We start from the raw sequence: 13,273 nt of genomic DNA, 5'->3' as shown, positions 1-13,273 counted from the left end.
GTGGTAGTGCAATAAGTCCCGTAACAGTAGGCTACTGTTAGATGAACTGATTTGAGAACTCTGATGAATGAATTCAGACCCTTGCTACCCCCATGACCACTCCTCAACAGCACCTTCCCAACCCCCTTACCCAGACCCACCAGCACCCCAACTCTTACCCAGACCCACCAGCACCCCAACTCTTACCCAGACCCACCAGCACCCCAACTCTTACCCAGACCCACCAGCACCCCAACTCTTACCCAGACCCACCAGCACCCCAACTCTTACCCAGACCCACCAGCACCCCAACTCTTACCCAGACCCAACAGCACCCCAACTCTTACCCAGACCCACCAGCACCCCAACTCTTACCCAGACCCACCAGCACCCCAACTCTTACCCAGACCCAACAGCACCCTGACTCTTACCCAGACCCACCAGCACCCCAACTCTTACCCAGACCCACCAGCACCCCAACCCCCCTACCCAGACCCACCAGCACCCCAACTCTTACCCAGACCCACCAGCACCCCAACTCTTACCCAGACCCACCAGCACCCCAACTCTTACCCAGACTCAGCGATAATCTCTGGGGCCACATATGTGGGTGTCCCACACACAGTGTGCAGAGGTCCCTCCACCACGGTAGCCAATCCAAAGTCTCCTAATTTCAAGGACTTGGTGCCATCAGGATACTCACACACCTGAATCATAAGACACACACACACACACACACACACACACACACACACACACACACACACACACGCAAAAACAAATATATTTTTATATCTTTGAAAATATTATAAATACATTTCTCTTTGCTTTCATGGAAGGAGCATGTCCCTCCCAACACAGTTGTACACATAACCCACCTCCACACAGCAGTCTGAAATTCCATAGGAATGTTCATCCTTAAGGGAACACTTCACCGAATTTTCATCCTTAAGGGACTACATTTCAAATCCAAATCAAACATGTGTGCGGTGGCTCACCAGTAGATTCTCCGGCTTGATGTCTCTGTGTACGATGCTCATTCGGTGCAGATACTTGAGGGCCCCCGCCAAGTTGAACACCATCACACTGGCATCTCTCTCTGTGTATTTGGTGGAGGAGGTGATGGAGTCAAACAGGTCACCCCCCTGGAGAGCGCAGACATTAAAGAGTTAACAGCTGCTCAAGTCCCCTTGCTGCACATATTCAAATTATAACAATGTCCAAAGCACTGTATTCTGTACCTCATAATGAAATACGCCGTTAACATAAATGTTTCTCTGTGTACTAATTATGAACTGGTACCTAAAAGATGTTGAACATTTGTGGAATACTGCAATACGTATAGTTTGATGCTGTTAGAAGTACTGACTACTGGTGATGAAGTACGCTATTGGAGACACACCTTGACCAGTTCCATGACCAGGTAGAGCTCTGTGGGAGTGTCCACCTCCTCAATCAGCATGATGATGTTGGGGTGCTTGACCCGCCTCAACACAGCAACCTCATTCTCTATCAGGTGCTCCTGTGGGCCAGTGGAACTCAGTCAACACATCACAGACACACTCATAACACTGATACATAGAGACTCAGTCTAATGACAGATAGAGGCTCATTCCACTGATAAATAGAGGCTCATTCCACTGATACATAGAGGCTCATTCCACTGATACATAGAGGCTCATTCCACATAGGACATTCAAATGCATACGCAGTAATTCCTGTAAATTGGCAAAGATTTAAATCATAGAAAGGGATCTTCTCTAAGTTAAGCCTTCATGATTGAGGTTTACAGATGGCCATTCACTAACATGTGTCACATGGCTACTCAACCAATACATCTCAAATGTACATTTGAATCTCCATTCTAGCTCCTTGTCTAAATTGGCATTAATCTAGCTGTTTTGCATCTGGGGGCATTCAGCCATTCAGAACACATAATCTCACATCAGGTTAAATCTTGCATGGCTGGAATCCACATGGGTTGCATTGATCATAAGCCCTGCTATCAGGTCACATTGCTCAGTCTGCTTCTGCCCATAACAAGTTCCCATCTATTGGTTGAGTGATGCTACTTACTTTGCCAGCACACTTAGCCTTGTCTATGATCTTCAAAGCAAACTCTTTACCAGTGGAGCTGTGGAGGAAAGACAGGCCTGGGTAACTAATCACTAATCACTTTTTATATCATACTATAATATTTTAATGCAATATATACTGTAATATATTATACTATATTATATTAGTTATGAGCTCCTTATCAAGCGTTCTTTATTTCAAAATAATATTGGGTGACTCACCGTTCAGTACATTCTTTTACTATAGCAAAATTTCCATCACCAATGACTTTCCCAATGTTATACTTCTCCATAACGGTTAATTCCGACATGTTTCTGTTGCCATTGACTGCAGGACACAAGAATGCATGCACCATCAACAGAGTCCCAGATGTCCCACTCCAAACCAACAAATCACATTACTGACTAACTTGCCATGTTATTATTGTTGAAGTTAAAATGATCATACTCCAACAAATCACTACTTATTACCAGAGGATCTGAAAACTAGTATTACCTGAACAGAGAGCAAAGAGAGAGAAGTTTGGATCATACTGTGAGAGAAGATGTTGAGGGGGCTATGCAAGAGACACCTCAGAGAGTAAGAAAAACACACAGCACACCCAGAACCTAGCTAATACAGTACTGCAGATTTGTCCCTTTCAGAACTTCACTTCCGTGTCAAATCAGAATGCATTGGTTATGTAAGCTCATCTTTTCAGCACTGTTACTGTAATACTATCAGCATTACTAACATTAATTCCACAATATTCAGTATTACAGTTTTTTTCAATCGCTTACAAGCGTTTGTCCATTCATTTGACACATTTTCAAAACTCTAAACACAGACTCTCACCTACAAAACACAATTGGCCAAATGGATAATTTTCCTCTCAAAAGCACATCCCATGTTCTTACACCACATTTTGTTACATATACACTAACTTGTCATTTCTCTGCACACACTAACTTTACCAAAACACTGGAAACCTGACTCAAATTTAAGTTATTTTGTCAAAGAATGAAACTTGTTTTCACTTCACAAGATACATGCAGTCAATCAGAGTACACTAGGTTTCAAAATACTGGCTACTGTTGACATTACAAAAACTGAATAGACTTTTATCTTTCAGTTTTACAGGTATTTGCATGCAAAACATGCAATCCAGCATGTTTACACTATATTTCTTGGTTGGGAACTATATGTCCAGATGTAATGTTCACATTCAAATGCATTCCAGTAAAAAGCTCATCTATTTTTTTTTTTACTGTTCTCTAGGCCTACAGGAGGTGCAGTATAAATACTGTTTACAGTAGACTATGATAGAACAGAAAAAGTTTTACAGATTGCAGTGAACAAAATATCCATGATACACGAGAGCATTCTGAACAAAAAACAACAGCAAAAAGCCCAGATAAAAAGGGGGTGAACAAAAAAAAGCACAATATTACTGTGTCTAATCTCTGCACCTGCTCCTCTCAGTGCTCCTGCACCTCTCACTGCATCTCTCACTGGGCCTGCTCTTCTCCCTGGGCCCCTTACTCTTACTCTTCCTTGTCCAGACATTACAGTATTTGTCTTTTTCTGTTTCTGCTTCCAAAAACATCACCTCCTCTTTTTACTGTGTAAGTGTCAATGTAATAGAGACCCCTGCACTGAGTCTAAGACAGACTGAAATCAGCTGTGGTTGGCCCAATTTACCCAACATAAATCATCTGTGTGTCAATTATTCGATTGTTTGTTTGTTATCAGCTGAGATATATTGCTTTTGAATTGATAACATTGCAGAAGCAGAGGTTTTTATACTGTATCTAAGGTTTGGAATATTGTTTTAACTATTGTGGGATGTTGTGTGTTAACATTAGAAAATAATACAAAAACAATCCATTGTTTTGTTGGGAGGTATAGTTTGTCTGTTAAGAAAATGTAAGCATTGTGAAAATATATTCACTGACTGCATACTGTGTGAAAACAACATGAAATGTGTGAATGGTATGGCCACGAAAGACCGATGCTGTGCTAACTGTGTTTAGAGTTTTGAAAATGTGTCAACTGAATGGACAAACGCTTGTTAGCGATTGAAAAAAACTGTAATATCTGCTTATTTGATGTCAATCCAACTCCTTAAGTGTGCAGTGTGAAAATCTGCTAGCCTGATGCTAAAATGTACAGTGTCACTGCAGAGGGTGCTATGCAGAACAGCCCAAGGTCACATTGCTACAGCTCTCTCATCAGGCTATCCTGTGGGTACTGCAGATTTGTCTCAGCATTACACTGTGTGTGTGTGTGTGTGTGTGTGTGTGTGTGTGTGTGTGTGTGTGTGTGTGTGTGTGTGTGTGTGTGTGTGTGTGTGTGTGTGTGTGTGTGTGTGTGTGTGTGTGTGTGTGTGTGTGTGTGTGTGTGTGTGTGTGTGTGTGTGTGTGTGTGTGTGTGTGTGTGTGTGTGTGTGTGTGTGTGTGTGTGTGTGTGTTTGTGTGTGAGTGTGTGTGTGTGTGTGTGAGAGAGAGAGAGAGAGAGTGAGAGAGAGAAGGAGAGAGAAAGAGAGGGCAGGACGTTATGGTCATCTCAGGGACACATGCTGGGGGAACGAGGTATTTGTGTTGTGTATGGTGGACAGAGCAAGATGAAACCGAGAGAAAGATAGAATGAAAGAAAAAGAGAAAGAAAGAGAGAAATGCAGAGAATGAGACCTCAGTTATGGATTACCTTCAGGACTAAGACTGTTAGCAGGTGGCTGCTCATTTGAACCATTCACATTGGAGGCTGAAGTATGATGTGGAGGAATCTGCTGAGAGAGAGAGAAAGGCTCCTGGTTAATGTGACGAGCATTCCAGAGCAGACACATAGGACTAGAGATGGAGAGAGAAGACAGACAGCTAACTTGGCCAACAGAAAGCCTCCAAATGTAAGGGGGTGTGTTCAGTACAGCACATCACTCATTAATTATGAAGAGCACACCTCCACTCATGCTGACATAATTTTTAACAGGGTGCACACTAATTGGCAGAGATCATCCCACTGCCTCAGGGAATCCCTCTAAATCAGTCCTTTTAACTAATCAATACCAAATCACTCATTTGTCCTGAGCCACAATGCACAGAAGCATGACAGCAGAGAGCTCGGGGCCAAAAGCGACACTGCAAATAAGCAGAGCATGTAGAAGTGCTTCCAAAGTAATCATTATCTTAAGAGAATTGGCAGCTCAATACAAAATGCAAAATGAGCCATTAATGGTGGTTTGGCCAAGCATGCTGCACTTATAGCTTTACTCCTCAGTGTTGATGATTACAGAACTAAAACAAAACAGCAGTAACGCTGCATTTAAATGTCCCTGTCTTGGGTAAAACATTACACTATAATCAATCTACATTCACTCTTAGCAATCAACATTCACTATTTCCATTCACTCTAATCAATCTACACTCACTCTTGTTAAATCTACTTTCACTCTTATCCATCTACTTTCACTCTTATCCATCTACTTTCACTCTTATCCATCTACATTCACTCTTATCCATCTACTTTCACTCTTATCCATCTACTTTCACTCTTATCCATCTACTTTCACTCTTATCCATCTACATTCACTCTTATCAATCTACATTCACTTTTATCCATCTCCATTCACTCTTATCCAGCTCTTTGGCAAAGCCATGAGGTCATGGCGGTGTGATGGGATGTGATCTGGTGTGATCTGGTGTGATGGGATGCAATCTGGTGTGTGAGCAGAGGAGAGGCTGACAGCAGCACGGCGGCAGGGCGGCGCCTCCGAAGCGTGTGTGTGTGTGTGTGTGAGCTGCGGGGCCGGTCGGCCGACTGACGGCGAGGACTACGGACTGCAGTACCTGAGCAGGGCATGGAGGAGGCTCCCTCAGCCGCGTGTTGCAGCTGAACTAAAAGCAAGTGGGAAGAGCATTCTGTAACTGTGTCAGTGATGCATCCAGGCCCCAAAATAGGCTCTGTCCTCCACAGAGGTACAAGGTGCTAAGAGGCGCTGAGACAGAGCCACCTCCTCCTCATCTGCTCACTTTAGCATCCCACAGCAATGGACATGAGAGGAGAAGGGCTTCACATACCATAAATAATGGGCAAAGACATCTTTAAAAAGGCAACTGATATTAATATCAAATGAATCCCTCAACAAGTTTGCGAGTTTCTTCAGAATCTGGAATTCAGCAAACTCTCCCTTTCCAGCAGCACACAGACAGAGAAGAGAGACAGAGCTAGAGCACAGGTGGCTGAGGAGAGCCCTAAGGATTACTTTACCCATTCTATGGCTCAGCATTTCAACACACATGTCACTGTAGTCTTCAAATAAGCTCTGGGAGTCAACACTGAAACTGAAGCATCTTGTGTTGAGGCAGCAGGAACAGGGATATGTGCCCTACTGCACAGATAAACTACAACTCCCATCACTGCTGTGCTCAAGGGCCTTCTCTGTAGAGTCATGCTCTCTGTGGCTATGAGGAGACATTTGTGGTCAGTTAAATAGGGAATCATCGAGTCAACATCAGCAGTGTCTGGTTTCTATCTGATCAACATCCTGTTAAGTGCTATCATCACGCTGACTACACTGTGCAAACATCCATGGCTCCCCAGGGAACTCGTCCAGTCCAGCAATCTAGAGGACACCAATCTGGGGCCGGACGTGAGCGTGAGCGTGCGTGTGAGCGAGAGCGTGGGTGTCTAATAGAACATGGCACTGAGTAATCCATAAAGCCAAGTGCACTCCTGAGGCGTCCCTGATCTCTCCCCTCCTGCTACATGGACATGTTCATCTCCTCACTGCCTTGTGCCACCTCAGAACAAGCCTGCGCTCTATCAGCCAAAGCATATGGATTTTCCCTCAATTCTCCCATTCATTCATAGCGTCTCTCATCAGAAAAAAATGTTGCAGGCTCTCAGACCTAATTGAGTTGAGGGGATGACTGTCAGGTCTTGGTCTGAAATAGTAGCATCCCAGTTTGCCTTTGAGGATGCCAAGTCAGTATCTCACGGAGAGGTTAAAGGATTATGCAATCAAATGTACCTTTAGCCTCTCATGAACTTTGGCTCTCAGGCTCTTGTCTGTGAATGATGTAAGAACTCACAAAGCCCATGTCCGTGCCAGCAGGCTTGGTCACGCAACGTCTGCTCCCACTGGACCCCTAATTCTGCCCCTGCACTGTCATTCAGAGCTCTGGCCCGTAGGCAGAGTTGGCATTTTGCACAAGATGCACTTCAGCCTGCGTGGATTCTGAATATAAATAATTGCTAGCTTTGCTAGAACTGTTTCATACCGCCTGTGCACAGTTGTCGGTTGCTGCTTCTATGTATCCAATTGTTGTGCAGTTAGCATCAGGTCAAGGGAACAACTGAGCTACCTGATCCTATATGCATACACTTCCCCCACATGGCTAGCTGTTGGCATGGTAACGGACTGGTTGCCAGACGTGCTTACCTTGAAGCTGCGCATGCTGCGGGGGCTGGTGGGGGAGGAGCTGGAGGATTTGGTGGATTTGGGGGTGGACATCTGACTGCTGGGAATGCCATTCACTAGAGACACAGAGATCACATCATCAGGACAACACAACTCCTCTCTTCTCCAGCGTCACAGACAGCGCTGCACACAGAGTCAGGAGTCAGGACTATCCAGCTCGGCGGTCAGCGCTGCCCTCTTCTCTACACCACCTGAACAGGCTCCCTCTAGAACAGCGGTGTTGTTCAGGGCATGTGAGCTTAGCTGCTCTGAGACAAAATAAACTTTAGAACTGTGGCTTACGTTGACCTCATGGGTGAACACTTAGGACAGAAGGGGTCATTTCTTAACTCAAATCCACTAAACACCACTATGAGTAAACAAATGCTGAGGAAATAAGATGTTTTGAGAGCATTTGTGTTCAATGAATGACATTATAGCCAGTAGTGAGGATCACAATAGATTCACTAATAATTCATGTCAGAGATAGGAGCAATTTAACGACCGGCACTGAGACAGATCCTAAAGACATAGAGTATTCTGTTCCAGTCTCCAGAAGTCATCCGTGTGTGTCCTATTCATCTGAACAAAGATGAATGAACTGCAGGAGTTAGATTGGGCTGTGTCAAGTCAAACATCCCACAGGCTGATGATTCTCTTAAATGGGGGCTATCACTGTTACAAAGGAAAAGAGAATACGTTGGCCTTCAACTTGTTGAGTGCCATACAGTATGTATCCCAGGCTCTAAAGACTGGAGAGGGCCCCGCTTGCTCAACTGAAGCTCAGTGTTATGGCCAGACTTGTTGCTTTGACTCATAGCGTCCCGCCTGTACTCATACAGTATATAGCATCTGATTAGACAAGTCAAATTTGAATGGCAGAGGCGTGTCTAATCAGATGCTATATATGAGTACAGGCTGGACGCTATGAGTACAGGCTGGACGCTGGCCAGAGGGCAAACTTTAAATAGAGTTGTGTGGTGTGCAGGACAGAGGCCCTGGGGGGATGCTGAGGGCAGCAGTGGTCAGTGTTGGAGAGAGACCCACAGCCACGGTGGAGTGTGGGACAATCGCCCGATTGTCTCCTTTGTGGTGGGGTGATTCTGAGTCAAACATGTCAAGTGCTTGTGGGGCTTTGTTTGCCTGAACACGCTCACAGAGGAGAGAGGAGAGCATGTGGCAGAGGGGTGCAGATGGGAACAGAACAAACTCATCTACGGCATGCTGCTGTCAGACGGGGCTCACCGGGAGACTTGACAGGTGACTGACTGCTGGTGGAATAGTGGCCTGTGGCTCTTCTCACTGCAACAGACAAGAGGGAGGGATGGGGAAAGACAGGAAAAGACAGAGTATGAGAGAGTGATGAGTGATGTATAAAGAGACCTGAGGAGGTGGGCTTCCAATCGAAGAGGCGCTATGGCAGCAAGATACGCATGATTAATAAAAGATGAATTAGTAAAGCTGCCAGTGCCATGACACCCTGATAGCACAGAAACACTTCATGAAATATTCAGCACTTCATGTGATTTCATCTGTTCAAACACAATATCAATATCAGCGTCAGGATGTGCTGAGAGAGAAATAGAGAAAGAGAATACTGATAAACAAGTGTGTGTGTGTGTGTGTGTGTGTGTGTGTGTGAATATGACTATCCATCCTAATGATGATGATGATGATATAGATGATGAAGAGGGCAGTGACCATACCTGAGCCAGGGGACTTGCTGCGCCGTGTGGCTCCAGGGCTCTTGGACCCTGCTGAAGCCCTTGCTGGAGTGGAGGATCGTGTGTACGAGGACTTCAACACGCGACACTCTGGAGGAAATAAAAGTCCAGTGAGTGACCAACTCCTCCCGATGTGGTCAGGAACCAGCTTGCCCCACCTACCACATGGCTTTCTACACGCACCAGACATCGGTCCACACTGGGTTACAATATCAAGAGTAGCATGACAGCAGACGTTGTCAGATGACACTACAGAGTTATCATCCACCATTACAAAGTAGCACTAACACAGCATCACACATTCAAATCATATCAAACAGTGGTTACTTCATATGAGGTGATTTTTGCACATATATGAAGGCACTGGTTGCCATCTCTAGAGGGAGCGCTGAGGCTGCTGTGTGAGGGGGTGATATTCTCAGCCATGTTGCTATGGGATGGGATGTGCAGACACAAATGGAGTGCTCCCATTGGCCACATTTACACATGATGGAGGCAGCAGCCAGGGAGCGTGAAGCTACAGCACACTAGTACAAGAGTATCCCTTTGGAAAGCAGGTGTGTGTCCAGGACTTGTGTGTGTGTGTGTGTGTGTGTGTGTGTGTGTGTGTGTGTGTGTGTGTGTGTGTGTGTGTGTGTGTGTGTGTGTGTGTGTGTGTGTGTGTGTGTGTGTGTGTGTGTGTGTGTGTGTTCAATGTGAAATGTGGGATTGAAGACCCATCTCTCCAGAAAAGATGCGTAAATCCAGTTGTCCATCTTTACAGAGCAGGGCTAGAGAGGCTGTTGGAGCAGATGCTAGCTAAAGCGGGATGCATAAATGAAGCTTAAGAGTGCAGCTGACTGTGTGGAGCTCCTCTCCCATGCCAGATGTGTGTAACTGACACTATGGACTGAAGTCAGAGCACATAAAGCCCTTTCACTTGGGAATAGGACCATCAACGCTAACCATCCAAACAATACTAGTGTGAAATGCTCTCACTTTGTGCACTGTCAGACAAATGTAGACATGTAGAAAAACATGTGCTGAACACTGAGTTTGTAACAGCCCAGCTATGGAACCATTCCCACAGATATATATGCTGGGGCTGGGGCTCTTAAAACTGTTGTCAGAGAGATTATTTGAGGAATTCACTTGCAGACAGGCAGAGCCACTATGGTGAGGAGGAGTAAAAGTATGTCTGTATTTTTGGAAAGGCCCTAGTTTACTTTAACTGGATCAGGGTCTGAGAAGTAGGCCAGAGACACGATGGAAACTACTGCATGTTGAGGGCTGGTTTGAGCAGCAGCTCTTTGCTGTGGTGAGTGTGAGAGATGGCTCCGCCCAAACAGGATGTACCCCATGAGAATAATAGGCTATCTCTACAATCAGCCGTGGGACGTGCGGGGAACAAAGCCCTGCGAGCGTGCTGAGTGAGCCCCACCTCTACCCTGTGCTCTGACCCACATCTCTCCAGGACACTAACCAAGGTAGAGGCCGCTGCGCTACGGAAGTCACGTCCAGTCACAAGGGTCATCGCCGCGCCCAGTTCACAACTGTCCTGCAGGGACTGTGTTGGTGGAATGATGGCACTACAACAGCCACTGAGGTCATGGTGGAATGGAGACAGAATCACACTGAGACACTGAGTCTACTGTATCCCTGGTAGAAGGCAGGCGTGAGGGCATGTGCGTTTGTAGGGTATCAGTACTGTGATACGCTATGTTGTGGTTGGGATGTGTTAGCATTAGCAAGCATTGCTGTATCACCACATCGGCAAAATGCAGGTACTGACTATCAGGCTTCACATACTTACATGTGAAAAACACACAAGCACACATGCAAATAAATCAAGAAATAAACAGACACAGATGATTCACTCCTGCCTTCTGGGAGGTACATGTGGAGGAGATGCTACACTAGGAAGATCCGTGAGAGACCTCCGGGGTTGGGAGGATGACAGAGAGGGTGAGAGGTTGAGGAAGTTAGTGCGTAATCAGGCCTACCAGTTAGAAAGGCTGCTGAAGCCTTACCACTGTGATCCAACACAAAGTCATCCTGAGCATAGCGGTGCTTCTCTGGGCCACATGCAATGAACACGTCATCCTCCCCAAAGAAGTCCTGCAGGCATGAGATCTGGAGGAGGGCAGAGCAAGAGGATGAGGAGAGAGAGAGAGAGAGAGAGAGAGAGAGAGAGGTAGTGTTAAAGCATCCTTGAACGACAGCCTTTAAATGCACAGTATAGAAAAAGGGAAAAGCCTGTGTGTTAGAGAACTGATCACATGGCTAATATCTGTGACATGGTGTTTTGGGGGAAGATGCACCATGTATTTATATGCCTCATATTAATCCCCACAGGATTAAGATGACTGACATTGACTTGTCCTTCAGTCATGAGTAAAAGTGGTCATTATTGAAAGATTAGTGAGAGAGCACTGCATGTTTCAGCCTCTTCCAGTCCACACTGAAGCACTGCCACAGAGGAACACTGCAGGCTGATCCCACATGTAGTCAGGGCTCATCCCTCTCCTCTCCTCCCCACCACAAACAGACCTATTCACACCCCGCAGTTCCTCACCAGAGCTGGGCGCGTCTAGCCTTCTTTAAAACACTTTCTAAAGACTAGCAATTACATGCTGCCACTGCACAGAGACAGTTTAATTAAAGTGTTTCTGTTTGAAGCTGTCATTAGTTATGTGTCTGTTAAAAAGATCCTTTTAGAGAGAGAGAGAGAGAGAGAGAGAGAGAGAGAGAGAGAGAGTTTTGGAGGAAATGAGAATGTCTCCATACAGGGACTGCAGCATCACAGAACGAAGGATCCTATTCGTCATTCTTGTTGCCAAGGCAATAGCAACCCCTGCAGTTGTCCGTAGTTGTCTGTGTGTGTGTGTGTGTGTGTGTGTGTGTGTGTGTGTGTGTGTGTGCCTGTGTGCGTGCGTGCATGTGTGTGTGCATGTGTGTGTGAGTGTCTGTGTGTGTGTGTGTATGTGTGTGTGTGTGTGTGTGTGTGTGTGTGTGCATGTGTGTGCGTGTGTGTGTGTGTGTGCATGTGTGTGCGTGTGTGTTGTGCTAATATCTATCCATCTATCTAAGAAAGAAAGAAATGAAACAGAGTCAATTTTTTCAAAATTGTTTTATTCTCAGGTGTGTGTGTGTGTGTGTGTGTGTGTGTGTGTGTGTGTGTGTGTGTGTGAGTGAGAGAGAGAAGGAGAGAGAGAAAGGAAGAGAGACAGATGGGCCTCAGGCTGAGCACTAGAGGAGGTCTCTGGTGTGGAGGAGTGAGGAGCGTGAGGCTGAATGGAGTTGGACCAGAGACAGGTACAGTAAACAGACCCTCCAAAGCCCTCTTCTAGACAACAGGGGAGCAACAGAAACACAGGTCTGAACCTCATAGCTGTAATATCATTTGAATATGTTGAGGTCATTTTGACATACCGGTATGTGTTTTACAATTGGCATATGTGCTTTCCCTTTTTTGCATTGTTTTGCAAATGATCTAAAGATGGTAAACCTCAGTGTAGTGTACAGTAGGTGTCCCTGTGCAGCGGGGCCAGAGGGCTCACGTGTGCTGCTGGCTCACTGTGCTGTGGAGCGCTGAGGAGAGAGCGGCTGTGCTGACGCGCTGAAACGGCTCCCTCCACACCATCAGCACAACTGGGGACACGGCTGATGGAGGCGCGCATGGGGAGGCGAGATATGACACCCTGGACGCAGCCATGGCTGTCACCTCCATCAGCTGCGTCAGCAGTCACCTTCAGTGGCACATCCTCTAGTCAGCTACTGTACACACACACAGCCTCACATCCTCCTCTAGTGAGCTACACACACACCCTCACATCCTCTAGTCAGCTACACACACAGCCTCACATCCTCTAGTCAGCTACACACACAGCCTCACATCCTCTAGTCAGCTACACACACAGCCTCACATCCTCTAGTCAGCTACACACACAGCCTCACATCCTCTAGTGAGCTACACACACAGCCTCACATCCTCTAGTCAGCTACACACACAGCCTCACATCCTCTAGTCAGCTACACACACAGCCTCACATCCTCTAGTCAGCTACACACACAGCCT

At 46.0% G+C, this 13,273-nt stretch overlaps 1 protein-coding gene across 5 annotated transcripts in view; it reads right to left on the bottom strand.

The window, feature by feature from the left end:
• dclk2a (doublecortin-like kinase 2a) overlaps positions 1 to 13,273 on the bottom strand; it is a 39,637-nt gene that overhangs the window by 8,949 nt on the left and 17,415 nt on the right. Inside the window, exons 3-13 of one of the 5 annotated variants that reach the window (XM_062516497.1) lie at positions 11,226 to 11,328; positions 9,199 to 9,306; positions 8,738 to 8,794; positions 7,475 to 7,569; positions 5,880 to 5,927; positions 4,741 to 4,819; positions 2,277 to 2,382; positions 2,056 to 2,113; positions 1,382 to 1,501; positions 978 to 1,124; positions 553 to 686 (exon numbers count right to left, since the gene is read on the bottom strand). In XM_062516497.1, coding sequence (XP_062372481.1) covers positions 553 to 686; positions 978 to 1,124; positions 1,382 to 1,501; positions 2,056 to 2,113; positions 2,277 to 2,382; positions 4,741 to 4,819; positions 5,880 to 5,927; positions 7,475 to 7,569; positions 8,738 to 8,794; positions 9,199 to 9,306; positions 11,226 to 11,328 — 1,055 coding nt within the window. Of the gene's footprint in view, positions 1 to 552; positions 687 to 977; positions 1,125 to 1,381; positions 1,502 to 2,055; positions 2,114 to 2,276; positions 2,383 to 4,740; positions 4,823 to 5,879; positions 5,928 to 7,474; positions 7,570 to 8,737; positions 8,795 to 9,198; positions 9,307 to 11,198; positions 11,329 to 13,273 lie in introns of all 5 variants that reach the window. The other 4 variants (XM_062516504.1, XM_062516510.1, XM_062516518.1 and 1 more) reach the window with 4 other exon arrangements.

This window comes from Sardina pilchardus, chromosome 2 (assembly GCF_963854185.1).
Source record: "Sardina pilchardus chromosome 2, fSarPil1.1, whole genome shotgun sequence".
NCBI classification, from domain to species: Eukaryota; Metazoa; Chordata; class Actinopteri; order Clupeiformes; family Clupeidae; genus Sardina; species Sardina pilchardus.
The sequence above is the reverse complement of the archived record's forward strand: the minus strand, read 5'-3'. Positions and strand labels throughout refer to the sequence as shown.